The following is a 26,849-nucleotide window of genomic DNA, read 5'->3' on the forward strand; positions in this document are numbered from 1 at the left end:
GAGGCCAGCCAGGCCAGGACTGCTCCCCAGGCTTCTTTCTCCAACCCTGGAACTGCGACCTCCGCTTCGGCGCCCGCCAGATCTCAGACCAAACTTCTTTCCGCAGTTAATCTGTTTGGGTTCCGCGTTCCGGGACCTGGGAGGGAAGGAGGAGCTTGCCAGACCGGCGCCGAGCCTGCCTGCCAATCCTGCGACCCTCGGGAGAAGTCCCTCTGGGTTCTCTGCAACCGAGGCAGAGGGAGAGAGGGGCGCAGTGACTCCAGGCGCCCAAGGGGGTCCGGGAGCGCTAGGGGAGCGCGCGGCTGGTGTGCAAAGGTGTGGAGGTGTGCGCGAGGCGCAGGTCAGGATCTTTCTCGCAGGCCTCAAGGGGAAATGGGAGTACTTGGACTACAAGGGCCACTTTGGAGACTACTAGCTGCTTCCCAAATGCAGGCAGCAGAGAAGTTTCGTTGCTATGGTTTCAGAGAGGTGTAAAAGTCACAGCCCAGAACCAAATGCGCCGAGGCTTCCGACGCAGGTGGTCACCATCGGGGCCAGGCAAATTCCTTGGCGATTTGCATCACCCCCTGACCCTGCATCTCGTTCCCCGTCCCCCCGCCCACAGCAGGCGGGGGTGGGCGCTGGTTGCGGGGGATTCCTAACCTCTAAGTCTGGGGGCGCCCATAATTATCGCACTTTCGCTCCAGCTGTCCAGGGGCAAGCGCCGGGTGCCCTTGGCCTCCGCGGCCCGCAGCGCGCAGGGGCTGCGGGAAAAGAGCGCGGCGCCTTTAAAGCAGGAGGCGAGGAACCCCCGCCAGGAGGCGTGTCTGCCTCCGCCGCCGCCGCCGCCGCTCTACGGTCTCCGTCTCGGCCGCCGCCGTCACTCGCGCTCCGCGCCCGCGGCTGCGCTGCTCCGTCCGTGAGCCGGGACTTCCCGCCCGACCTCGGCCGGCGGCTCCTCCCCGAGGGCCACCCCTCCCCCTCCCCGCCCACCTCACCCCAGCGACAGGTAAGGACACCCCCGGGGTGGGCTCGGACCCCGTCCGCCTCCCGAAGAACATGTTCGCTTGAGGACAGGCGGACCGGGGTGGGCGAGGGACGTTTTCCGCCTGGAGAGGAAGAAAGCGAAGAGCGGCGCGGCGGAGCGCGGTGCGCGCGGGGCACCCGCCCGATCGGTTCCCCGCGAGCGGCCGCGTCCCGCTCGCCGCAGCCGGTTCCCGTCCGGCAGGCGACCGGCTCGGTTGGCCGCAGACGCTCCGGTTCTCCGCGGTAGAATAATCGAATCAGTGGACGCGTTAGGAAGTGGCCTCCGCGCCGGGGCTCAGGCGAGGCGGAGAGACCCAGATGGCAGGAAGCGGCGCGTGTGCCCGCGGGTCCGCCGGCCCGCGCAGCCTGCCCCGCGCGCCCCGCGCGCCCCGCCGCCTGGCTCCCTGCTGAGGCGCGGGCGTCCCCGGAGCCCGGCGCGGCGCAGGGCGTCTGGGAGAACTCGGCGGGCGTCCCGGGAGGGTGAGCCGAGTGGTGGCACCGGGGCGAATCCCAGACGCGGAGAACTTTTAACAACTAACTCTCAGCCCCTGGCATTTTTACCTTCGAGGAGTTTTCACCAAACCGCGCGGCCCAGCTGCGGCTCCTTAGACTGATTTGCAGTTTAGGGAACAGGGGATATTAGAAAACTTCCCACCACTATACTTTTGGTAACAGAATTACCTTCTGTCGTGTCTTCATCTTCCTACTGTAAGTATTCTCTCAACAAAACTCCCGTATGGACTGTTATTTTCATTTCACAAGAGGTGATGGATTCATTTGAATCTTAGTGTGTAGTATACTGTAAATATTTCAATCTTGATTTGTCTAAGTTTATTACCTTATAACTTTTTTTTTTTTAATAGAAACCATTTTTTTTTTTTTTTTCCACTTCCAGGGGCCTTAGGAACTTCTTAGTTACACAAACAAAATGAAACGCAGAAAAGGAAGGTGAGGGAGAGTAAGTGATGCCTGGAAGTCTTAACCTGTTTGTTTTCTTCTCTTGAAACCCGTTGAAGATCACAGACGCTGAAATTAAAAGAAAAGGGTTCCAGGACACTTACATCGATTCCAGTTTAGTTTCTTAATTAAGATACACTTCTCAGCATAAAAAATTAATTAAAATTCTAAATGCCATTAATCATCAATGCAGCAGAATGTTGGTGGAGCAGCTGGTAGGTGCTGAGAATCACAAGGGGTTGCACAGCATAGCAATCCCGGTTAAGAAGAGGGAAGTGCAAGTATGCAACAGTGTGGCTTTAACTGACATCAGCTCTGACTTTATTCTCTGGCACCTCTAAGGCCATGGATGAACAGGCTGTTTATTTTAGGTGAGCTGCAATACAACAGGCCACATGCATGGAAGACTAGGTCAAGTGTTACTATGAGATGAGTTTTCTCAAATGTCACATAACAGCAGGATTTCAGTGACAAGTTAAGTGGAATTCCTACAAAGAATTCCATGTGAAAAATTTAAATATAGATATGGTGTGGAAGAACCTCTGAAACATCTTTGAAATTCAGGTTGTCCTGGGTTATTATGAGTTTGCTGTTTCTTGCAAAAGGTATCTAAACATTGTGCTGTAAGGATTGTTACACATTTATTCATGCCCCAGCAGGTGGCAGCTAACTAGAATAACATTCATTTTCACTGGGAGAATAGAAAGATACAATTGATTCTCAAGTAATACTGCCCCCAAATAAGAGGTCATTAGTGTCAGTAAATATAAAAATACAGTGAAAGATGAAGCTAATGGCTTTTTGTTGTCGGAACAAGCTTTGCGTGAACATGATATGCATTTTGTCCCTTGTTAATTTATCATAGGCTTGATATCGCTTCATGTCAGCATTCTGTGGTTTTTTGTTTTTTTTTTTTTGAGCCTTACTTTTAGACACAGCTCCTCTGTGTGTGTGCATATATGTGTGCATTTGCAGTTTGTTATCTCTGCTTTGACCTTGGAACCTACAGAGCTTTGGCTCCTAGAAATAAAGGTTGCCATATGGTTAAAATGAGAAAAAAATGCAACTATGGAACAAGGTGTATGTATTTCACAAAGCATATGCTCTCCTGACACCAAATAGTGTTTTTTGTCTGTTTTTGAGAAAGGAACAAATTACAAAAATGACACAATTTTAAAAAGAGATTTAAATCTAGTCAGTGAAGACTATATGATGATTTTATCAATCCTTCATATAGCCCCACAACTATGATGTATGGTGTAAGTATTGGGGAGAAACTTGTAATAACTTCAAAATTACCTTACTATAGGCATTTTACACTATCAAATCATTCTGTTCTTGTACTGGGGATGTAATTTTAGGGTTTTTGTTGTTGTTGCTTTTGCCCTGGGAGGGAGTGACATTTAGTAAGAAAGAATGAGAATTAATCTGATTGCCCTTGTAACAGATGGAAATCTGGAGGTGGAGAATTCTAAAGTAATAACTAATTGTACATTTTAGAAATGCCTTTAGCCTTTAGCCACTGAACACTGACAACATGTTATTTAGTATTCTGAATTCTTGGTGGTCTTTCGGGCATTTTTTGTACTCCGAAATAAGTAGTTTAGTGCTCATGAAAGAACTCAGAGTTAATGTAAGTGGCTTTTGTAGTAGTATGTCCTGGAAGTAGATGGCCATTAGCACATCCTGGGTATGCCAAGCAGTCCCAGTAAGCCACACTGAAATATACATACAATACAGTTGATTAAAAAACAAACAACAACAAAAAAACCCTCTTGACAATGTGAACAATGCAATAATTCAATTTCACAGACTGTGTAGTAGAAATACGCACATTGTCACTTCAAATGGTACATTACCCATTCAATGTACTACTATCAGTTCACTACTACAGGATAAATCTGTGTCTGGAGCGCTGTCCATGGTCCTGAAGAAAGGTTGTCTCCTGTCTTGCATTTCAATTAGACAGGTGGAGTTGTTTTCTGTAGTGTTGAAGCCTTTCAGATTTGGTGATAATGTAGATGAACCTGATTTAGCATATCGAAAACTTAGTTCTTTGGGGACTAATTAATAGTAAAAAAATTATAGACTTTCTAGTGCTTAATTTACTATGTAAGAACTTCATGAATCTGTTAGCCTGATCTTTCACTTTTTCAAGCAGGCAGCTAATAAATAATCCCACAAAACTAAATAGTTTAGAATGCTAGTTTTAAGCAGAGAAGCTGCAACTGTAATATCAAATGCCATTGTGTTAACAGAATACACGAAAAAGAAGTACCATAGTACATTTTGTGTTCTCAGGTTCCATTCAATGCCAGCTACATTGCAGAATTGCAGTATTTTGATTAGTCACAACATTCTATTTTCAGATACTAGGTGTAAACTATGTTGACAGATAAAAATAAAAATATTTATTGTTTCCCTCACACTCATTATTATCTCTGCTAGGATCAAAAAGAGAAAAGAATAAATAGAATGGAATAAATGAGACAGCAAATACAAGACAGAACGTGTTGGGCTGTACATGCCACACAGGAGACATTTTAAACATGGACTGAAGGAGTCGCTAGATACCCTTGGTTTTAGCACAAGGTGTTCCTTTTAAAGTGCTCAAGTAGTCAAATTATTTGATTGAATTGCCTGCTACGCTGCAGAACTAGCCATTCGTGATACTTATTTTTGACACTACAGTTATGCCTCCATCTTAAAAATAAAATCAAGGTCCATGTAATGCCTTTGCAAAATGTAGCTTTATTTTCAAATAAGCATTTTTTAATATCTTAAGAAAAAATGGATTGAAGGAATCATTATGATGGAATGAAAACATTACATTGTTTTCTTGCTTTCTAGGGGAAATACTACTATTACTATTTAAAAATTAGATATTCTTCAAATCAGATATTTTATATTTTTTCATAAAGTTTAACCTAATGCCCTGTCAGTTGATTATGAAAAAGATTAATTTTAAGATACAGATTTAGCAGTTTGCCTCTTGATCACTTAAAAATAATAATAATATATAGCAATATATTTATTACTGTCCATTTTGGTTTCACTTACTAATGTAAAATAGTAGGATTGGATATTTTTTGTCTATATGCATGGAAGACAGAATATTACCTATTTCAACAATAAAATGTATTTCAACAGAAAGTAAATTTCTCTACTTTTCTTCTTGACTAAGTTGCTAGTTGTGAAAGCCAAGACAGTCACTCCCTGGGAACTCTGAATATTCTGATCAAAATACTAGAAATAATAAGGCATTTTTAGACAAAACTGTGACTTGTTGCTCAAGTTATAATCCCATATTCCACCTCTTAAAGAAAATATTCCATTCAAAAAACCAAAGAGAGAAGAAATTTGGGCATAAATGTTTGCAACCTTTGGAGTTTGCTGCCCCAATTCAAACTTACTGTCTTTTTATATATGCACAGTTATTTTAGATGAGCTAAAAAAAAAATGGGTGGGAAAATATGATTCTTTCATTTTAATTCAACATTTTTTCCCTAAAAGGCCACTTGAAGAAATCTACATTTATTCCTGGGTAGTAATCAAGGAATGTCCCACTCAAGTTTAAATGACCATCTTCACCTCTCCATTGCACCCCAATCTCTAGTCATTCCTGGACAAAATTTTAAAAGTATAACTAAGACCCTCTTTCAACCTAAGCACAAATTACATTTGCAATAAACTCCTTTGTCTTCCACCACTTCTTTTTTACAACTCCTAGGCAAAGTGACTTTGACTGAGCATGTCATTTATTCAAATTCATCAGTTGATTGTAAGCGGTCCCCTCGCGGACACCAGTCACTCTTTTGGCAAAGAGTCTTACTGAAAATAAAAGCACTTTCCCCACGTAAATTAAATCCTACTTCTTCCTTGCAACTCAAGGCAGACGATCGGATCGGTTGCATAATAGATACTGAGAAGCTCCCTGGCAGGGAGCATTAAGAGGCAAGCAGCTATCTCAATTTTTCTCACTTAATCTTGGCTTCACGTCAGACGCTGTGCAGCAGTGCAGTAGAACAGGGCCTGGCAAAGCCCTCGCGAGCAAACGCGCCTTTTGTGCGGGGACTGGACTTGCTGCTGCCGCCTCGGCCGCGGCCAGGGCTGGCTTTCCGACTGATTTCCCCCTGCTCTGCTTCTGCAGGCTCGCGCGGCCGGATTGTGGGTGTGCGTGCCGGATTTCTCCCGGAGGTGCCCGCCTGACATGGATGTCCCGCCATCCCTTGCAGTGGAAGGTGGCTCCTTGGCGCAGTGAGTGAAGAACATGCCCCGATTGCTAATGGGTTTGGGAAGCGGAGATTCCTCGCGCTCTCTGTGACCATGCCGTGATCGTGCCTGCGGCCACCCCTCCACACAGCCTCATTCCTGCCCGAACCGGGAGCCTAACGCTAGATCCGGGAAGTGGGTGCCCGGCGCGCGTGGACACAGAAACACCATGAAGATTATTTCTCCGATTCTAAGTAATCCAGTCTTCAGGCGCACCGTTCAACTCCTGCTCTGTTTACTGTGGATTGGATACTCTCAAGGAACTACACATGTATTAAGATTTGGTAAGATTCCCCGTCTCTCCGCGGCTCCGGGGGGTCTGGCTCCCGGGCAGCAGCGGATGTAAACAGGAGAGTTCGCGCTGCCGGGCGGGTGGGCTGCGCGCATTCCAACCTGTTCCACTGCTCCGTGGCCGCTGAGTTTTAAAGACCCCCGCGCCCCCCCCCCCTTGTGCCTCTTATTTCATTTCCTTCCCCCTCCCCTTTTCTTAAAAAAAAAAAAAAGAAAATTAGCTGCAGGAGGTTGAAGTGAGTGCCAGCGTTGGGGAGTGGTGCTGCCCGGCTCCCCCACCGCAGCCCGCCTAGAGCGGCTGGTGACGCGGGCGGGGGGCGCAGCGCCTCGGCGCCCACGGTCTCCCGCAGCCGCGGGTCTGGGGGGGCCGTGAGGTCCCTGGGTGTGCCTCCCAGGCTACAGTCTCTCAGCCCGCGGGGCTGACGGGTTAACACTTGCTAACTCTTTGGCGAGTTGTAGTCCGTGCGCCTCCGCCTGGGACCCGGACCGGTCCGCTTGTGAAAGGCACTAGCCGGTCTGATTTCTTTTGTCCTCAGAGAGATTTTCCGGTTAATTCCACCGCTTTTCCAATCCCTGGTGCCTTCAGAGGGGCGCGAAGCTCTTAAAAATACTGCTGTGAGGTTAAAGGCTCTGCTTGGCTGAAGTGAGGCAGCGTCCTAAGAAAGGGGTTTTGTTTGTTTTTGACGTGGGAGTCCTCCTGTCACAGTCTTCTCACTGCCCCTCCTGGACTAGTGAATGATTAACGGTGGCGACGGGAGGAGGGCGTTGTGTTTGGGAGCAGGCTAAGTCTGCGTCTGTATTTCACTGTGGCATGATAAAAGAGCCCAGGGAACAGCTATATATTAGGGGAATCTATTGCTTTCCTAAGGAATCAGGGTTTCCTGAGAGCGCAAAGAAAAAGCTAAACGTGGGCCTTAGGTGGAAACACTGGTCAGAGGGTTTGCTTGGAGGGAATGAAGGTGGGCAGCGCTGGGCTGCTCTGGATGGCCAATGGAGTTTTATAGGAGCAGAACTAGTCAGGGAAAGTTCCCTTAAGTAGATAAGAGTGAGAGAGAAGAATGCCAACCGGGTAACCGCTTCCTCTGTGGGCGCCTCCTTTCACAGTTCAAGTGGATTTAGACCAAAGAGTGCAGGAAACCGTAAAATCCTGCATATGTGCCTTTGAGATAAAAGCAGATACATTCAGTCACTCAGTCAAATTTAAATCAAAGAGTGATTGCCTGCATCTCTTATTATGTCAACAGCATCTTCTCTTTCCTCTCCCCATGTGCTTTTTCTATAATGATAACATTTATCATCTCTCTCAGGCTTTGTGGAACCAGGGTAGGAATGCTTTTCTCATATTAAAAAAAGAGGAAACCCTGCTTTCCCCTTCTCCTACCCAACACATAGACCTGGAGTCCAGAAGGCTGGTAATGGCAAAAAAGACAATGGGTTATAACTGGATTCCTTCTTTCTTCATGCCTTTAGATGGCACTTAAGCAGGTTGCTCTTAGCAACAAGCATCCACAGGAATGCTTATTTCTTTGGAAGAGATTAAACAGGTCCCTATATCACTGGAAAGGCGTGTATGTTCAGCTGTTCTGTTTCAAGCATGTGAGTGCTACAGTATGGTAGTTTTGCCAATATTTTGAGTAGTACAACCTACTTATTTGGAATATTGAGATCTCTTCTGAAGTGTGTTTGTGAATGAGTGTGCCTCAGTGTGTGTGCAGACTGGGTGGGGGGGGGGAGGAAGGCTGGGAGCTGGAACACTGAACCAGTATGCTAGAGATTTAATTATTGCTGTTCTGGTCTTGCAGCACAATATTTGCTGAATCATTAGATTGTTACATTCGCTGATCATTTCATATCTTCATATTAAAATCTTGGCGACTGTAGCAGAGTGTGTAGCAGCTTTCCAAAAGAGCTGACACACACAAATTTACATTTTCCTAGACCAATGCTTACTAAGAATCTCCTTAAGAAATAGGGGAGTAGGTAACCACCTTCCCACCAGTACCTTGATACCCTAAACCAACAGCCCAGCTCCTGAATAACCTGGTGCTTTCTCCATTAACTTCAGACATCTTCCACATGGAGGTCCATTTCTCTGATTTCTGACCTGAGTTGTGGGGCAGGACTGTTTTCATTGTAATCACTGGGACATTTCCCTGTTGAGGCTACTTTGATGCAGTGGGACTTTTATTTTCTTCTGGGGAAAACATGTTTTGAGTGGAGTATGTGGTTGGCATCCACTTTTGAGAAAGGTTGTTTTCAACTTTGGCCGACAAGGCGAAGCAGAGCCTCACTCTTGGCCTTGCGCCTTGGAAGGGAAGAGGTTGGAGTTGCTCCTAGAGCAGCTGCCCCTGGACAGTCACTGGGTGTGGGTGAGACTCACGGACTCTGCTGAGAAGGTGGCATCTAGCTCCTTCTTTTACCTTCCCCAGCTACCCAGGCAGCTAGCTGCCGCCTACCTCCAGGCAGTGGTGCTCTGGCAATCCACACCCTCACCCCCCCCCACTCTTTGTAGTCCTGTACCCCTCTCCCACTCCCAGCCTCCTCCTATCCCTGCTCAGGGTATGAACCTTGCCTAGTCCCTCCAGTCTTAAGGGTTCTCTCCCTCTCTCTCTCTCCCTGTCTCTCTCTCTCTCTCTTTCTCTCATACACACACACACAGGCAAATGCACACTCACAAAGGCAAAGCAAGTCAAACACCTTGGCACAGTGACTCCCCTGTGGTGCCCAAGAAAAATTCCTGCAGTTGCACCCAGTTGTTCCTATGCTAGGGCACTCCCCACTTCCCCATCCCAACTGGACTGGCTCAGTACAGGGCTGCACACTGCTCCTTGGCTGCTGCTTAGCGGATGTCTCTGAGTGAAGGCCTCAGGAACAACGCCAACCCCAGGCCCTTCCTGGAGGCTTTAAGGCAGCCTGGGGGTGGGGGGTGGGGAAGTCCAGGGTCAGCTCCTCAGGAGGGGATGGGCCAGCTCTTCGCCTTGGGTGGTGGCCATTTTTCAGCTTAATCCAGCTTGGCTTCCCCAGGACCGTCACCCAGAGGGCACCTTGTTAGGAGACAAGGTAGATCTTGGACAGCTAGAAAGTCAATTTCCTTGACGCAGGTCAAGTCAGACATTCTCTGCCAGCTTACCCAGGTGCGGAGGCCCTGGGATGCCCCAGCTCCGCCTTTCCACACTGCTCCAGCTTTGGGGCCCCTGCGCCTACATAAATGAGACACCTTTGTCTCTCTGCAGCTGTAGCCCAGGCCCAGCCCTGAGGCTAGCAGGAGAGGTTGGAGGCAGGATCCATATGTCAGCATGGCCCCCAATTCCACTGTCACCGAGTGGAAAGTTGGCTCCCCAGGACCTCAACATTCCTTTTGTTACTTTAATCCCCTTCTCCTGCAGGGCTGCAGGACCTTTGCTCCCAGGAAAGTGTGGGCAGGATTCGAAGCTGGCTCTGGACAGGGTTCTGGGCAGGGCTCTGGGCAGGGCTAGTAGTCCAGCTTGGAGTTTGCGGGCTTTGGCATCTTCTTTAAGGAATCACTCCGCAAGCCACCCCTTGCTTCTGATCTTGGGGGTTGGGTTTTTCAAATTCCATGTCTGAATTGGCATTTAGAATGCCAGGAGCAAAGACAGCAACCCAAACTTTCTCTAAAACTCCTGGACAGTTTCTTCAAGATCATTTTTTCTGAGGAGCTGAGCATGTGGTAGGCTATTTCTTCCCTTTAGATGCTTCGACCTAGCTTTTCTCTTAAGTGTGCCAATAGAAAGCCTTTATTAAAAGGTGCCCTACATGAGGTGCCCCCACCCAAGACCCACTGATACCTCTTTGGCCCTATGCACTGGCCACAGGTCCAGGGTGCATAGCCTCCTTACTGTGTATCTGCCCAAGGTGAAGGCAAGCAGTTCAGGGACAGCCCAGATAATAAGACCCACCACCTGAGAGGAAACAGAAAGTGTTCCTATGGAAATCCTCTATTTGCTGGACATCCTATGTGATCCTAGATATAATAATTAGTAGCAGATGTACTACAACATCGAGGAGTGTGAGTGAATTGACTGAGCTTAGAAGCCGCCACTCTCAACAAGTTCTTTCAAAGAGATTTTTCTTCCTTTGGGAGGTGAAGTGGGCGGGAGGGAGGAGTGGCCTTACATTTGGAATCAGGAAAAGTGGCTCTTGGGAGGCGGGGATGCGGCAGTCATAGCGGCTACTGCCTGAAACAGATAAAGCCTGAACACCTGCTCTGCTGAGCTCTGGAAAGCAGGGGAGGGAAGTCTTTCCAAGAATCGCAAACACAACGGCCACGATTTAAAAAAAATCTATTTTTCACAGAAGTTCTCACTTATTCGTAAAGCTTCAGAGATTAACTCTGATGTGATCCATCAACAGAGGCACGCTCATTTCAGAAAACGACTTTGAAAAATGATCTTTTGGTCCTCTCAAAATAGCTCCCCTTTTCCATCCAGACACATGGAGCTCAACACATTTTATGGCTTTGTGTGGTTGTCTTTCAGCAATGAAAATGGGTTTATATGTCAGCAGACATTTCTTCAGACAGACATCTTTTGCTTTTTAGTTTAATTCAAGTGATCATTTCACTATGTTCATTCTCTGAATTCTCAAGCGACACTGTTTCAACATTTACTCAGCACAGGAAAGTTAATGTGAATTGCATCCACACAAAGGAGGGACATACCATGAACCAAACGTGGGATGTGTCATTCACTATTAAATATAGTTTTGTCTATGATAATGATGGCAGTCTTTTAGTTAACATTTCTGAAGGAAAATGCTCTTTTGTGGTAAAGATTCCAGTGAGAGGAATCCTTTTTCTCCTGTTGTTAGAATTTTACTGAGTGATTATAGTTCCGATTACATTTATTCCCTGGAAATTGTCTGTCCATTTTTACACACCAAGTAGAAAGCAATTCACTGCCATTCAACTGTATTATACTTAAATCATTTATCTACTGCATCCATACTACCTGGGGTTTGTAGGACATCCTCGGTATTCCTCATTAGGAAAGTCTGATGTATTGAAATGGAATGGATTGTTTTGCATTTGAGTGGTGAAGCTTTTATCTTGTATGCACTTTCAATTTTAGTCCAGTTATTAAGGTACTAGAAATGCTTTAAATGAATCTTAGACCCTAAATCTTAGCATGAAAGGTAAGGTCAAAAGCTCCCGAGAGGGAAGGAAGTGGGTGCACATCATCATTATTGACTGGTCTAGATTAAACACCGAAGGGGAGAATTTCAATCTGATAACGTCATAGGGCTTCCTGGTTGTTTTTTTTGCTGCCTCTGCTGACAATTTTGTAAGGTAATTAAATTGGCTGATTGAAGTCACGGTGGTCATGGGGCGATAAAGACCATTTGGATTTAATGGAATTTAAAACAACAGAGCACTGAACACAACTCTTACCGAACAAGAATTTTAATGGCCCATTCTGGGTGCTGACTAAATAGAACGCCCTTAACAAGTTTAATAGAAAGGGCAAGGCAGATTAGCACTATATAGTCTTTATGGTTGAAGATTGGGAATTAAAATTATCCCTTTAAAAGACTCATTAGTGCGTTATCAAGATTTAATGTAGGTTAAATAAGCTTTCTTTAGACCTTCACCATATACTGTGAACCTAGGTTTAGTACCAAGTTTCAATAAGAAAATAATTTTAAGAGCTGACTTATATGTCTCTGTTATTTCAAAACAAAAGACATTTGGAGCGTTGAGGGTAACTATTGATGGTGAATCCTTTCTTTTCTGTAACTTTTTCGTAAAGAACAAATTTGACTTTTAAAGTTTCATTACTGGTAATTTTTTCTTATAAACAAAGCTTGTCTGTAGTAGAGAAACTGTAGAGATAATAAAGACATGTTCTCCTTCTGTAGTGTCAATAGTCATAGGTATTTGATCTGTTTCATGTTGTCATTTTAATCCTGTTCTTTTTTCTTATTGAAACTTTTGCATTCAGGCTACCATACTTTAGTGCATTCAGGTTCCTTCTGCTCCCAGAAAAAGGGCAGTTCCTTGGGACACTGAAGGACAGTCAGCACCAAGGTGAAAGTCAAGCTTCAGATTGTTCTTTCCAACTGTTTCTTGTGGAATTGGCTACTCAGAGTTGCCAGATCCTTTGACTATTTAAGAAAAACCCCAAACTCAAGTTTTTACATAAAAATCCCCCAAAGTTTAATTGTATGTAGTTTTAAAAACTGTTTAAAAAGAGTCTGAGTTGACCAAACCTAAAGCACTCAGTTAGCTAGGTTGGATGTGGTCTCACGCCCAAAGGTCACCAGTCTTCACCCTCTAGCCCACCCCACATTCCACAAGTTCTTTAGGGAACACATGCTTTTTCAGTCCTTATTGATCCCCAAACAAATAAATCTTATCTCTTGCCTCACACCTTTAGAGCCAAACACTTTATATTGCATTATTTTCAAAGTGACGAAATTAGCTAATCTGATAATACGAATCTGATAAAATTAATATAAGTGGGAGGTTAGAGAAGACCCTTAAAATCTTTCTGCAGGATTTATCTTCATCTTATTTTTATATTTGGACTTTGAGGCTCCTCTCCATTCACGGCAGCATTCAAATATAGCATTTGCCTATAGATTGATTTACCCTTTGTTTCCTTAACCAAACACAACTTCTTTTCTGGATTTAGTAGAGAGTCAGGTCACTAAACAGCAGGGCTACCTGTGAAGATCTGAAAGGATCTGGGAGGTTGTGACTTTCAGATATTTTCCCCACTGGTACATACAATTCTATCTCTCTTTCCTTTTGGTTAAGCATTTGTTCTCTTCCATGGCTTTGTTTTGAGACAAGTCTGTTCTGGAAGGGAGAGCATATAGTCCCTAGACTGTAAAGTTAGGGTGAGTTTATTAGATCAATCAATTCTGTCTGTAACAGAGATGCTCAAATACCAAAGAAAATATCAGGTGCCTAAGGGAGTGCTGAGTGGTTAGCACTGATTTGAAGGGGAGACTGAGAAAAAGACGTCAAATGCCATTTGATACATAGTTTTTTCTAGATTTATTGCCAGACATTGCAATGCTTTATAAATTGACCTTTTTGCTTGAATTAGTTCACATCTTTGAGCATATATGATTATTTTAAATAAGATGTCAGTGATATTCTTACATTAATATTTATATATCTCCTCCCAATCAAAAGGATCTTTAAATGCTTTTCACACCCTCTGAGTTATTCACCTGTCACAATGGAAATATTGCTCAGCTCAAATGATCCAACAAGCAAAGTGAATATTAAATATATATTCTGCTTCAGTATAGTCATGGGCGTGTGGTCAATTTTGTGGTGTCTTTTTAATCCTCCCTCCCCTTTTTATCAACTGAAGTTTCTCTACTCATTTTATAATAGCTTTCAGTGTATATAGGCCCCCCTCTTCATTCCAGAAGAAATGAAATGAAAACTCCCCCAAATGAATGAACATCAAAGACTCCTATACTATCTGAGCCAAAGGGCACTCTAGATATAATCAAGTCTAGTATTCTGAGTTTAGAAATGAATTGCCAAGGGCAGTTAAGTAGCTTGTTCTGGTCATTGCTAGTTAGTGTCAGATTTTAGACCAAAACATGAATATTCTGACCGTTAGTCTAGTGATGTTTTTCAGTGAATTATACTATTTTTCCAGTGTAACCTTTGACTCTCTGTGCTTTGCATCAATTTTAGGAAGAGCCTCTGGTTCTGGTAGCTCCTCTAGATGTTTACCTACTTTGTTTCCTCCACCTTTTCTTTCATAGAACATTATCTCATAGATTATCCATTTTCTCTCTTTTTCTTCACTTTCTTTAGCTCCTTCCATCCCCCTCTCCCATGCTGCCAAGGTCTTCTTTTTCACTGTGTCCAAAGCTTTCCCCATGTCCATTCATTCAACAAATAGTAATTGAGTACGTATTAGGTAAAAAGAATTCTAAGACCCAGCTTCTGACCTTAAGGAGTTTGTAATGAAAGAGAAAGATATATACATTCTAAAGTACCAATTGAGTGGTGTAGAAAAATATACAATAGTTGTATAAAGGAGATTATTGTGGGCTTGCATTTTTATAGGGGAGATGGGACTCTGGCTGGGACCTGTACAAACTTGTGTGATAGGGAAGGAAGAGGGGAAATGATTCATAGGAGGAAAAAAAGGAAATTACGAAAGCGAGCTTTGGGACAGCTCTGTCAGAGGACAGATAAGGCCTTGCTTTTTCAAAGCTTGAATATTTAGGTTACAGGGTTTGGACGCCTGTCTGTAGTCCCTGGAAAGCTATGGAAGGTAAAAAGATGGGCTTGACTTGGTCTTTAATAAGCAGTCATGTGGTTTCTCAGTCTGTTGCTTGAATTTTATGAAGAATAAGTGGATCTCTTTGCTGTCTTACCGAAATGAAAGCAAAGGACCCATCTTTGTCCTTGATCATTGAAGCCTTTAAGAAGTTCTTGGTCTGGGATCACAGATGCTTCTTAAGTAAAATGCTGAAAGGAAATAAAGGAGTAATTTTTTAAACATATGGCTAGATGGAGTGATGAAGCAGGGAAAAGTTTCCAGTTAGTCTAAAGGAAAATGCATAGGAGAACTGTTCAAAATTAGTTAGCTTCTTTGAGGGATACCATAAATTGCCTCCAAGGTATCCTCAATGCGTTATTTCTTAATTCCAAGACATCTCCATTACCTGAAACATATCTATAATATATAATACAATTATTTTAAATAAGAATTAAAAATTAAATTACTTAGCCTTAGTTGGGTGGCTCAGTCGGTTGGAGCATCATCCTGTACACCAAATGGTTGCAGATTCGATTCCCAGTCAGAACACATATCTAGGTTGTGGGTTCGATTTCCAGTCGGAGTGCACACGGGAGGCAACGGATTGATGTCTCTCTCTCTCTCTCTCTCTCTCTCTCTCTCTTTCTCCCTCTCCCTCTCCCCCCCTCCCTCCTTTCCTCTCTTTCTAAAATCAATAAACATATCCTTAAGTGAGGATAAAAAAATTAAATTGATTAAAAATAATTTTAGTGGAAAGAGCCCATTGTTGGTAGTATTTTCTAAATCTATATGAACTCAGGTCTCCAGACCCTGAATTTAGTTGTTTGAGTCATGAATTTTACTCCTGACTTTGTCATCTAGTGGCTATAAATTAGGAAAAATAATTAAATCTCACTGAGCCTTGGCTTCCATAGCTGTAGAGTGGGTGTTACTTGCTATCTGTCTAACTTCCAAGGATAATGTTGGAATTAATAGGAAAATGTGTAGAACTCTGGGCTTATTGACAGAGAAGGACTTTTGGGATTGAAGGTGTAATTGTTTATTTACTGTTATATGTGGTGCAAAATAAAATTTGTTATCACTCATGTACATTCATTCAACTTCTTAAACCGTATATAAACTTTTAAAATAGTTTGTCTTTTAAAAATTATTCTTGTGCAGTTTTCTTTGCATCTGAAGCTGTCATGAACACATTGAAAAGGACTTTCTGACAAATAGAACACATTTTTGTCTGAGTTGGTTGTTTTATAGAACAATAAGTCCATAGTTTTTTTCTTTAAATGTCAGGAATTTAATTGGCGTTATCAAATACCCCAGGTATAAGTAGGAAACAAATCATAACTAAAAGCAAAAATAATAAGCAAAGAAATCGTGCTAAGTCGTATGATTAAGATTTTTACAACTGTATAGTTTTTCTAATATATGTTCACAAACACTTTTGGAAAAGTTGTGCTTGATTTCATATATTCTTTTCTTTTTAATCCTCACCTGAGGATATATTTTTCTTGATTTTAGAGAGATAGAGGAAAGGGGAGAGAGGAGAGGGGGGAGAGAGAGAGAGAGAGAGAGAGAGAGAGAGAGAGAGAGAGACATCGATGTGAGAGAGAAACATCGATCAGTTGCCTCCTGGGTGCTCCCTGGCTGAAGATTGAACCCGCAACCTAGGTATGTGCCCTGATTGGAAATCGAATCTGCAACCTTTTGGTGCATGGGATGCTGCTGCAACCAACTGAGCCACCCTTCCAGGGCTGGTTTCATATATTCTTTATTACTTATTCAGCTGCCTCTAATGAAGTTTTATCCATCATCTGGTTTTGTATAAAGACACGCAGGTGACTTTATTTGATCGGTTTCTGTTGGTCCAGGAAAGTTGCATGAACATTCAGATTTACTACAGTTGTTTGGGGTATATAAGTGGGACTTTTCTATGGCTCTGTTCGCATCATCATCAAGGAGCTATCCTAGGCAGTCTTTCTGGGTCTTACTCTTTAAGGCACAACAGACTTTGGTGTCACCCTTACATCACTAACCTCACCATTCTTCCCTAATGCCCCTCTAAATTGCCTTTGACTTTTTTTCAAGATCAAACCCAGCATTTGGAGGATCAGCAGAGGTGGATAGAGAGATATTGAAGACCCCCATTCCCCCCCACAGCCAGTAGTGCCACATAGAGAATCCAGACCTTTGAAAAGTGTATTCAACTTATAATAAAATTTTATACTTGGAATTTTTTTTTTTCACGTTTTCAAAACTTCAGAATATGGAGTTTATTAGGAAAATTTCCTGCATGTTGAGGACAGTGAGGTTTTGGATCAGTGGTTCCCAACTGTCAGGAGTGGGATGAAGGAGAGGAATCTCAAGATTTTTATGATAATATAAAGGAGGAGTAGACTAAATGCAGATGGAAAAACACTCTGTTGTCTTAAGTCTGGTGTTTGTTTCCCTGGAAGCATTTCTGCACTGTGGTAGAGATGATGTTGGAGTATCTGAAGACATAGTAGAGTGCCTGCTTCCAGTGGGTGAAGAGCAGAACAGTAGTCCATTCGGTCATCTTTTCCTGAGGACTTTGGGTTGATGACTCAGGAAGCCTTCTTGGATATGGGGGATAATTTTCCAATCACTCATCCTCAGCTTCTTCTCTAAGATGCATTTCTTTTCCATTCTGTTCCGTAAGTCAACTATCCTTTAAAATCTAATTCAAGCTTTGCTTCTTTCAAAATGTGTGTTTTAGGTAGGGATTCTGTAGAATAGAGTCAAGCATTGGCCAGAAAATTTGATTATATTGATGGTTCCCAAACCTTGTTCACATCAGAATGGAAGGAGCTTTAAATAATTTAAATTCCTGGGTCCCAAACCTGGAGCTTCTGTGGTTTAAAATGTGTCATTTTTCACAACTGCATAGTCATAATACCTTTACTTTTTAAGAATACTCTTTTTTCTTTTTTTAAATATCTTTATTGATTTCAGAGAGAGGAAGGGAGAGGGAGAGACAGAGATAGAAACATCAATGATGAGAGTCACTGATCAAGCCCGCAACCTGGGCAGGTCCCCTGACAGGGAATTGAACCCCGATCGCCTAGATCCTAGGTCGACGCTCAATCGCTGAGCCACGCCTGGCCCGGCAAGAACACTCTTAAGTAATGCACTTAAAAGAAACATAAGAGAACTCCCAGGCAGGTTGAGAGTCAATTACTGAGCTTGACAATTCTAAGGAGTTGTTTGACCTTAAAATATTTACAGTTTCCCTGTTTTTAATGGGCATGTACATCAGCTTTATGGATGGGCAGTTGATAATTTGACTAGGCTATGAAAAACAGTAAGTGAGCCTGGCCGGCATGGCTCAGTGGATGAGCATTGACCTAGGATCCAGGGCACACACCAGGGTTGCTGGCTCAGTCCCCAGTGGGAGGCATGTAGGAGGCAGCTGATCAATGACTCTCTCATCATGGATGTTTCTATCTCTCTCCCCCTCCCTACCTCTCTCTAAAATCAATAAAGATACATTCAAATAAATTCTCTTTTTTAAAAAAAGAAAAATAGTAAGTAAATTTTGTGATAAGGGTCGTGGCTTTGATATTTTTTCATATCTCACAGAACACAGTGTTGGGCTCTCAGCATACCACTGAAGGGCTGACTGATTCTTTAAAACATAAAAATTTAAAATATTCATACTCACATAACCAACCCCACAGCCCAAAGGGATCTTAAACAGGTGTTGCTTTACAAATAATGTCTAAGATGATATATAGTTGTGGGACCTTTCCCTCTCAACCTCCTACTAAAGGAGTCCCTAATAGATCATTTTAAATTTTTGTTTTCTTCAAATCTATCAGAAACAAATTCCAGAAGACATTTGCTGCAGTTGAGAGGACCTCAAGTCAGTTGTCTTAAATACGTGCAGATGGTCCAGAATCTAGGCCCAAAGTAGAGTTCAGCCTACGTAGTGTTTGTTAGGAACATCTTGGACAACATCATGCCCACCCTGCACCAGCCCCATTGCTCTGATTACACTCTCTGGGTTATCTATCGTTAGGCCATGGTGCCAAGAGTGGAAATCCGGACACTACCTTTGGAATAAAACCAGAATGTTCTTATATATTTGTTTCAGGTGGATACTGTCAATAATTATATATATTACTTTAGTATTAAAACTGATAATATCTTTGTCAAAATTACTGGTAACTGTTTTCAATATTTATTGCCTACTAGGTAAAACAGGAGTTTATTAAGTACATTTCTATAATTTAACTTGCCATGTGAGAGAATTTATACAGAATTTTGTATAGGAAACCCCCAATTCATGGTACAATTTAAAATTAGCACAATTACAGATTGGTTAGAGATCCTAATGTTTTAAATCATTATAATCACATTTTAATGATAATTTCAAGAGAAATACTGAAGAAACTAATTGAGTTAACTTTTCTATTCCTTGGAAGCTTTCTTATTTGGACTCAACTATATTTACCAATATGTGTTTAAATTTTGTCAATTCTTTTAATTAAAACAGTTCAGAGGGGAAATAACAACTGAGACCATGTAAATGTGTAGTTTCAAAAATATATCTGGTGGTGTGCAGTACTCTGGAAGACAAATTAAAAAAAACTTTTATATGTCATGAATTTCACAGTAGGTTTTATTCATATATATTTATCCAATTATGGTTCTAGAAGTACTATGGCTATAACCTTACCATTTGTGTAGGATAAATTTATATATGTAGGATATGAAAAAATGTTCACAATAGAGAATAAAAATTAATAAATTTACATTTATTCAAGAATACACCTTTAGGTAGGAGTCTCTGACTTTACTAAATTTGATAGCCACCAGTAAATGGTAATGAAAGCAAATTTCTCAAAGTACTTTGAATTTCATATATCTCTTATTTCCTAGCAGATAGCCAGAATACATCAGCATTTTTAATATAAACAAGGACAGAATCGTAGCTAAGATTTTGAATTACCACATTTGTAAGTGAACTGTGGAGAGGATTTTAACCCTCAATTTTTTATTGTTATTCTGTGCTGTGTATAAGGCCGCTACACTTGAATGTGAAAAATAACTATGTATTGAGAAAATGCCCTATTTAGTATAAGTAACCTCTCTCTTTCGCTGTTATTTATCAAGAAAGAGAGATAAAGCTAAATTTGTTCACCAGAAAATAATGTTGTAAGGAGGACTCTGAAAGCTTCCTATAAACTCTTTCAATTTTTTAATTTAAATTACAGTTTACCAAATACTTATTTAGCATTGGTATATGGTTCAGTTCTTTGATTACTGACATAATACAATTATTGGAAAGAAAGATATAATTAAAACTTTAGTAAAATGAAAATTTCCCTAAAATATGGTTGATTGTCTTAAAAAATACATTGTATGGTGGTTCCTAGTGCTACTCTCATTCTTTTTTGATAGACAACAAGATGTGTATTTTTCAATTCTATACTTTTGGTTCTTTTTTAATATTTTATTTTAAAACTTTCCCTATTCACCTTTACTCTAGAAATTCACATTTAGTTAGATATAATTTATCAAAATGTATGTTTTCATGGAGAGGGGGTAGGGAGGGAACATGTCTGAATTATTTGAAGTGTTTGATTACTGTATTGGTTAGGATATAGATTCAGTGACAGAACTCCCCTGCCCCCCCAAATAAAACAAACAAACAAACAAACACAACAGGATAGATGTTCATTTCTTTCTCACATACAAGTCTTTGGCAGTTAATAGATGGTATGTTGGATCTGCAACCTTCTGGGGTCTGTGCTGCTTCCAGTTCTCTACTCTGGCCCTGGTGCAGCCTGTCTCATGGTCTGTAATGGAGCTCTAGTGATCTCATGCACATTTTCATCAGCAGGATGGACACCTCCAGAATGCTGCACACACCAGCATTGGTAGGAATGTACTTAGTGTCATAGCTACACTTGGGTGCACAGCAGCTGGGAATTGGAGCCCTATTACAGGAAATGCTGTATCCAGCTGAAAGCCTCTTCATCTATTCCCATAGAAGTGAAGGAGAATGAATATTGAAGGACCACTGGTAGTCTTCGCGACAGGCATCCAAGTAAACATTTTAGAAAGAAGCTCTTTAGAGTTTTAATTTCGATTTTGTGGTCATGAATTAATGCTTTGTAGCACATTTGTAAAATATGAAGATGCATAAAAGAAAATAAAACCTCTCACAATTATGCCATTCAGCCAAAACCAGTGTTATCATTTTATTTCTATTTACTAGCTTTTCAAAATTAAGACAAATTGGTTGATTATAGGAGTAATACATATTTATTGTAGAAAATGGAAAATAAATAGAAAGTTATGAAGAAAAGTATCACCCATTACCTCCCCATAAATGACATTTTGAGATTTATCCTTGAATCTTATTATAAGTTTTTAAATTTTTTCACTTAATGCTTTATTGTGAACATTTTTCTGTAATCAAGTCTTTTTGTGTAACAGCATTTAACCTGTTTCTGACTTTCTCTTACATAGATGTTTCTCATTTATTAACTAGTTCTTCTATTACAGGGTCATAAGCTGGAGTTTTGGATTCAGACATACCTGAATTTGAACTTGGCTCTGCTGCTTTTGAGCTGTATGATTGAGACATGCTGCTGAATCTTTCTAAGTTTTAGTTTTCTTACATGTAAAATGAGAATGATAATATTACCCAGTCTAGTTATTCTTGGGATTAAAAGAGAAAACATGTAGTGTTTAGTGAAGTGCCTGGGTTATAAGTACCTAATAAACGTTAATGTGATCAATCAATCTGCCCATCAGTAATTTAATTAATTTTGCCACAAAAAATAATACTTGATTTCTGTAATTGGTTTAGGCTCATTTAGATCAGATGCTTCTAGATGTTGTGCTGTTCTCGAAAGTGCGGTTGGTTGGACCCCATAGAAGTCCTAGGATGTCTTTCAGGCCGTGAGGTGCCCTTCAGGAACATGAGGGCCCAGAAGATCAACCAGGACCCACTAGGCCTCTAGACTGGTGACCTATGAATAGCACAGTATCTCTGTACAGTTGTAGGCCTGGCCCTCCCTGCCTGCTTCCAAGGACTAGGACAGCTCTTCAGTGCTTGTGAGGTGGCTTCTCAGCAGCCCTTTCTTTGCTTTCTGATTTGCTAAGAAAATTCCAGGTGTTTTACTTGCTAATCACATTATCATCCCTGATGCTTAATTACTTTCTGTAGGGAAATAGAATTGTTTGGGGCTTTCAGGAAATTAAATTGAACTTCAAAAGCCTCTTCCACATAACAATTAACATTTTGAAATTGGTAATTCCTCAGGGTTTGTTGCTAGGTTAGTTTACCCAGTTTTTTCTTTAAAGGGCATACTCTTCAATGGTAGATTTATTGGTTCTGTGTATTTGAGAGCATATTTTGAAAAACTGGGCACATTAAGCCTTCATAAATCCCTAGTAAAATGGTATAAAAATGTGCAGCTGCAGCCTTGAGGGAGACTGAGGCTGTGATGTCAGGGGTGGAAATCAGAGGTGATTGTCCTGGGTTCTGTATGTGAGAGGAGCTTGGAAGGAGGTACCTATTTTCCCACTCAGAGAGTAGATAGTGGTTTTAATGTTAGTACAGCAAAAATGCCTGAGAGCAATTTATACTGTGTAAGAATGCAAACTTCCACGTGGCTGGTGGACACTACCCAATCCTCTAATAGAATCTCAGCACAAATATTTTCAGTCCCATTTTAATAAGACAGAGATTCTCTGTGTTGCCACTCTGTGCCCTTCTAAATATCCCTGCTCTAGTTACCCTGATGCGCTCTTCTTAACCCTTTAGGTTGCCTTTAAGGTCAGTATTTTCTGATTTGCCTGCACATGGATTCAACCATAGTGGGATCTTAAATTTTAAACACCCCACCTCCCCCTGGAAGGATGGGGGTGCAGAATTCTCTTTGGAATATTGCCATGCGTCAGCCTTTGAGAAGAGTTTATAAGTTGTGAGAACCACAACCTGTTGCTAATTGGCAGGAGCCCAATTCCAGACTGATCTGGAAAAGGCATGGTTGGAAAGATTAGGATTCTAGAGCCAATTTCATCACTGAAAAGGTGTGTGACCTAAAGACAACTTTCTCAACCTTGGAGTCTCATTTTTCTTATTTAAAACACGTAGGGATAAGAGCACCTCACTTACACAATTCTTGTGGGATTTAAATGAAATAAAGTCCTTGCACTTAGAAAGCATCCAAAAGCATCCCCTCCCTTTTTGTTGTCCTGAAACTTTGTGGAAGAGCTGTTGAACAAATAGGTTAGCTCTATATCCTACAACAGCCTGTCTGTCAAATGCAAGTTGTACGTGTTTATTGAGTATTAGCTTCTGCTTTTGTGCAGCGGAGATACAAATTCAGCCCTAGGCTTTTATTCCCAGATCTGAGAGGAGGAAGGCACCTGTAATTATAGCGGTGGGAATGAGTTGCAGCTGAATCGCAGTATGTGCTAGGCTTTTCTCTGTTGCTTGATGTGAGTACTGCTATAGCAATTCTGGGACTAACAGACAATATTTTTGCAAGTATTTGTCTTTCTATTATTCATCATAGAATCTCCATAGATTAGCGAGAGTTCTTCTTTTGCTCTCTGGCAGCAGATCAAAGGACCTGTTTTTATAAAGTGGTTTGTGGAGAGTTTAAAAGCCCTTTTATGGACTGGTGCTAGATAACCTATGGAGGGGTGAGAGGAACATAGTTTTTCCACTGATGTTTTTCAAGTTTTGGATTCAAGTTTCCATGATTCAAAACACTACTCTACAAAAGTGTGAGAATCCAAGTTTTGTGGACGTTTGTCTCTTATTTCTTCGTTCCCTGTCTTCAGGTTGACTGGCCAGGAGGCAGAGGTTCACTTGATCTTTCCAAGGTGGTGAAGGGTGGTTGGCACTTTCTGTGAGGGTGATAGTTGGGCAGGGAGGGAAGGTGGGAGAGGAGACTGTTGCTGTCTCTGCTGCTCCCCTTCCCTCAATTATTGTTTGCTACTCTTTCCCTAAATTCTCATCATGGTTGTGTCAATGCTCTCAATATCAATTAACTGAGAAATAGCTACTCTAAACAGCATCTGCAAAATGATGTTTGTGAAATCTGAAAGAAAGCAAGCCTCCAAACCCAGATCATTTTCCATTTTCTCTCATTTATTTGAGCGCCCCAGTCATAGGGTCACCCTGACGTGCTAAGGAGATTTAAAATCTTTACAGAAACTTATTAAATGTGCTATTTTTAATATGGTCATGTCTACATGACTTCTCTATCCTTTAAGAGCAGAGATGAGTCTCAACTCTCTGTGCCCAAGATAGGAAAGAAAAAGGCCTCTCACAACTTACATTGTTTTCCCTCTTTCTTAGCTTTCTCTGACGCGTTCCTTCCTGATGCCGGTCAGCTCCGATGCCATGTCTCCTTCCTCTTCCTCAAGCTAGATGGCAGGGTGGTTTTATCACACGATCCATTTTTCATGTGGGTGTATGTGCTTTCCCATCACCCTTCCATTTCAAGGACCCACTTCCATTTCCTTCTACCCATAATCATCCTGTTCTCGGTGTATCTCTTTTCCTCTTTGTGTAGGGAGTGGCTTTATCAAATAATCAAACTCTCGTGCAGGCCTGTGCAAAGAGGCTGTGGGGGATGGAGGTTTTGGGCCCTTTAGTAACATAGAAAGGAGGCTAAGGTCCTGAGATAATTAGAGGCTGTGAAGCTACATTGGTCCCACTTTGTAAACTCTAAATCAACACACTGGTGTGACACCTATGGGTGGATTTATAGGGACAGTGGAATAATGTGGTTGACTGTTCACTACATATTATACAAATAAATAATACTTGTGTAGTGATTTCTGTTTTATATGCACTGTACACACATCAATTTAACCTTTATAATAAATCTAAGAAGTAGGTACTGTTAATTCCCTTTTACGGATGAGGAAACAGACTAGAAAGGCTAACTTTTTAAAACTTCTCCAAATATTGAGGAGTTTGAAGCTGGTTTAGACTTTTGACACTAAATCTTGTGATCCTTTCAACAACTTTTAGTTGAATTTAGTTGTATTGTGCTATTGTTTGATTGGTTGATTGGGATGTGGGATTCTCCAAGCACACCTTTAGACTAGAGCAGGTGTTGCACACTGTAATAAAAAAAAGAACATCTTTCTCAGCAGGAAGAACCATTGCTCTTCTGAAATAGCTCCCAAGCAGCCTTTCCCAAGTCTGGTTTACTTTTTACATAGAAGAATGTGAGTTATTCTAATATCCAGAGTGTGGCCCAATGTTAAGATGATGACACTGATTGTGAAATTAATAGCAATGATGATGGTTCCTCTTTATTGTGTACATGCCACATGCCAGGTGATTCTGACAACACTAAAGGGTGAGAATTACTGGTTAACCTAATACATTTATTGTGCAGCTACTCTTTGCCAGATATCATATTAGCCACTGGATTTAGATTATGAGCAGAAATGGACATGGTTTCTGCTTTTGGAGAGTTTGTCTTTTACCAGAAAGATGATGTTTGAAAAGCACAAATATCAAATTAATTTTCTTAGTGGTATTTGTATTTTATTAGAGTTTCTAGATCTGTGCTCAAAGACTGAAGTCTTCAGAGGCAAAATTAGAGTGGAAAAGAGTTACCTTCTCATCATGTGGGTGGGCAAGACCAAGCAAGACAAACAGACATCCAGATATGCGAGTGTGGGACAGAGGTGGGGACAGTTCTCAGGGCTCAGTGCCATCAACCCAAACATCTTGGGCCCCTTCCCTGTCCCTTCCCTCACTCTAACTTCAGGGGTAGTTCTGTTGCATTTTGAGGTCCTGATGCGATGGTAGGAGTACAATAAATCCGCGTTTCAGCAAGGATCCACTAGGAATATTTGAGTTTGTACATGGTCAGCCTCTAGCCAGCTAGTTCATCCAGCTACTGATCTTTATTTTATGGGCAGATGGCAAGGTCTCAGACAAAGCTTCATTTGAGAATGTCATCTTTGTCTCTTCAGTGAGCTGTAGAGCATGACATAGAGGATGCTGTGCCTTTAGCTGCTTAGAGATTTGTCTAGGGTACAGTCATACAGAGGCAAGAGAGGAAGCAGGGGTCAGTTGGTATGAAGAGCAGAGACTGGGATCTTCCCATTGTCTGGGTCTCCCCAAGTCTAAGGGGTGTACTTCTTAACCAGTTGTCATCCCAAAGGGTGACATTCCTAGTATTCTTCCATGTACTAAAGCATGAATCCTGAAAGTTTAAAGAAAATTACTGAGTAATATACATATTTTAAAATATATCTTTATTGATTTCAGAGAGAGGGAAGGAGAGGGAGAGAGAGAGATAGAAACATCAATGATGAGAGAGTCATTGATCGGCTGCAGCCTGCAACCCGGGCATGTGCCCTGATCGGGAATCAAACCCCGATCGCCTGGATCCTAGGTTGATGCTCAACTGCTGAGCCACGCCCGGCCGGGCTACTGAGTAATGTTTTGAAGTTAGAATCATCCTAGGTTCATATTTTCTTAATTCTTTAATAGCCCACTTTTTGTACATAACACTTAAGGACAAGAATGCAGCTTGAATAAATCCATATATATATATATATATATATATATGTATATATATATATATATATTTAAGTGTCCCTATGCCATTTGTGCCAGCAAGTTCCCAAAGAAAAGGAAATAAATCTGTATGTCTCCTTTTTTAAAAAAATCAACAGGATTTTAAAGTAATCTCAAGTAAATGAGCATCGAATCTCATTGGATTCCCTTGCTTCCATTAGTAACAGGTTACAAAATAATTCGACAGACAATTTAATGATGGGATTAGAACCTGAAAATACACAGGGAAAGGGAGGCTACTTTGTGACAGTTTACACTTTAAGTTCCAGTGGCACTTTTTTTTAATGACCTTAAACAGGTTGCTCCTATTATTAATACTTAATTTGAGCTAAATTCCCAAATGTAATTCCATCCCCGTTATAGGAGAAATAACTCACATATACAAACAGTAGCAATTGTGTGCTTAGCAAAGGGAAGCCGGATGCTTATCATGCATCAGGAAGTCCCACCTCTGAGAACTCAGAAGAGTGCTCACA

At 41.7% G+C, this 26,849-nt stretch overlaps 1 protein-coding gene across 3 annotated transcripts in view; it reads left to right on the forward strand.

Moving 5' to 3' along the window:
- Positions 1–829: 829 nt before the first annotated feature.
- Positions 830–26,849, forward strand: part of GRIK2 (glutamate ionotropic receptor kainate type subunit 2) — a 483,205-nt gene continuing 457,185 nt past the window's right edge. Inside the window, exons 1-2 of one of the 3 annotated variants that reach the window (XM_081141402.1) lie at positions 830–988; positions 6,113–6,518. In XM_081141402.1, coding sequence (XP_080997528.1) covers positions 6,404–6,518 — 115 coding nt within the window. In that variant the 5' untranslated portion in view covers positions 830–988; positions 6,113–6,403. Of the gene's footprint in view, positions 989–5,872; positions 6,519–26,849 lie in introns of those variants that run through there. The other 2 variants (XM_081141404.1, XM_081141403.1) reach the window with 2 other exon arrangements.

The sequence above is a fragment of the Miniopterus schreibersii genome (genome assembly GCF_964146895.1).
Source record: "Miniopterus schreibersii genome assembly, chromosome: 6".
NCBI classification, from domain to species: domain Eukaryota; kingdom Metazoa; phylum Chordata; class Mammalia; order Chiroptera; family Miniopteridae; genus Miniopterus; species Miniopterus schreibersii.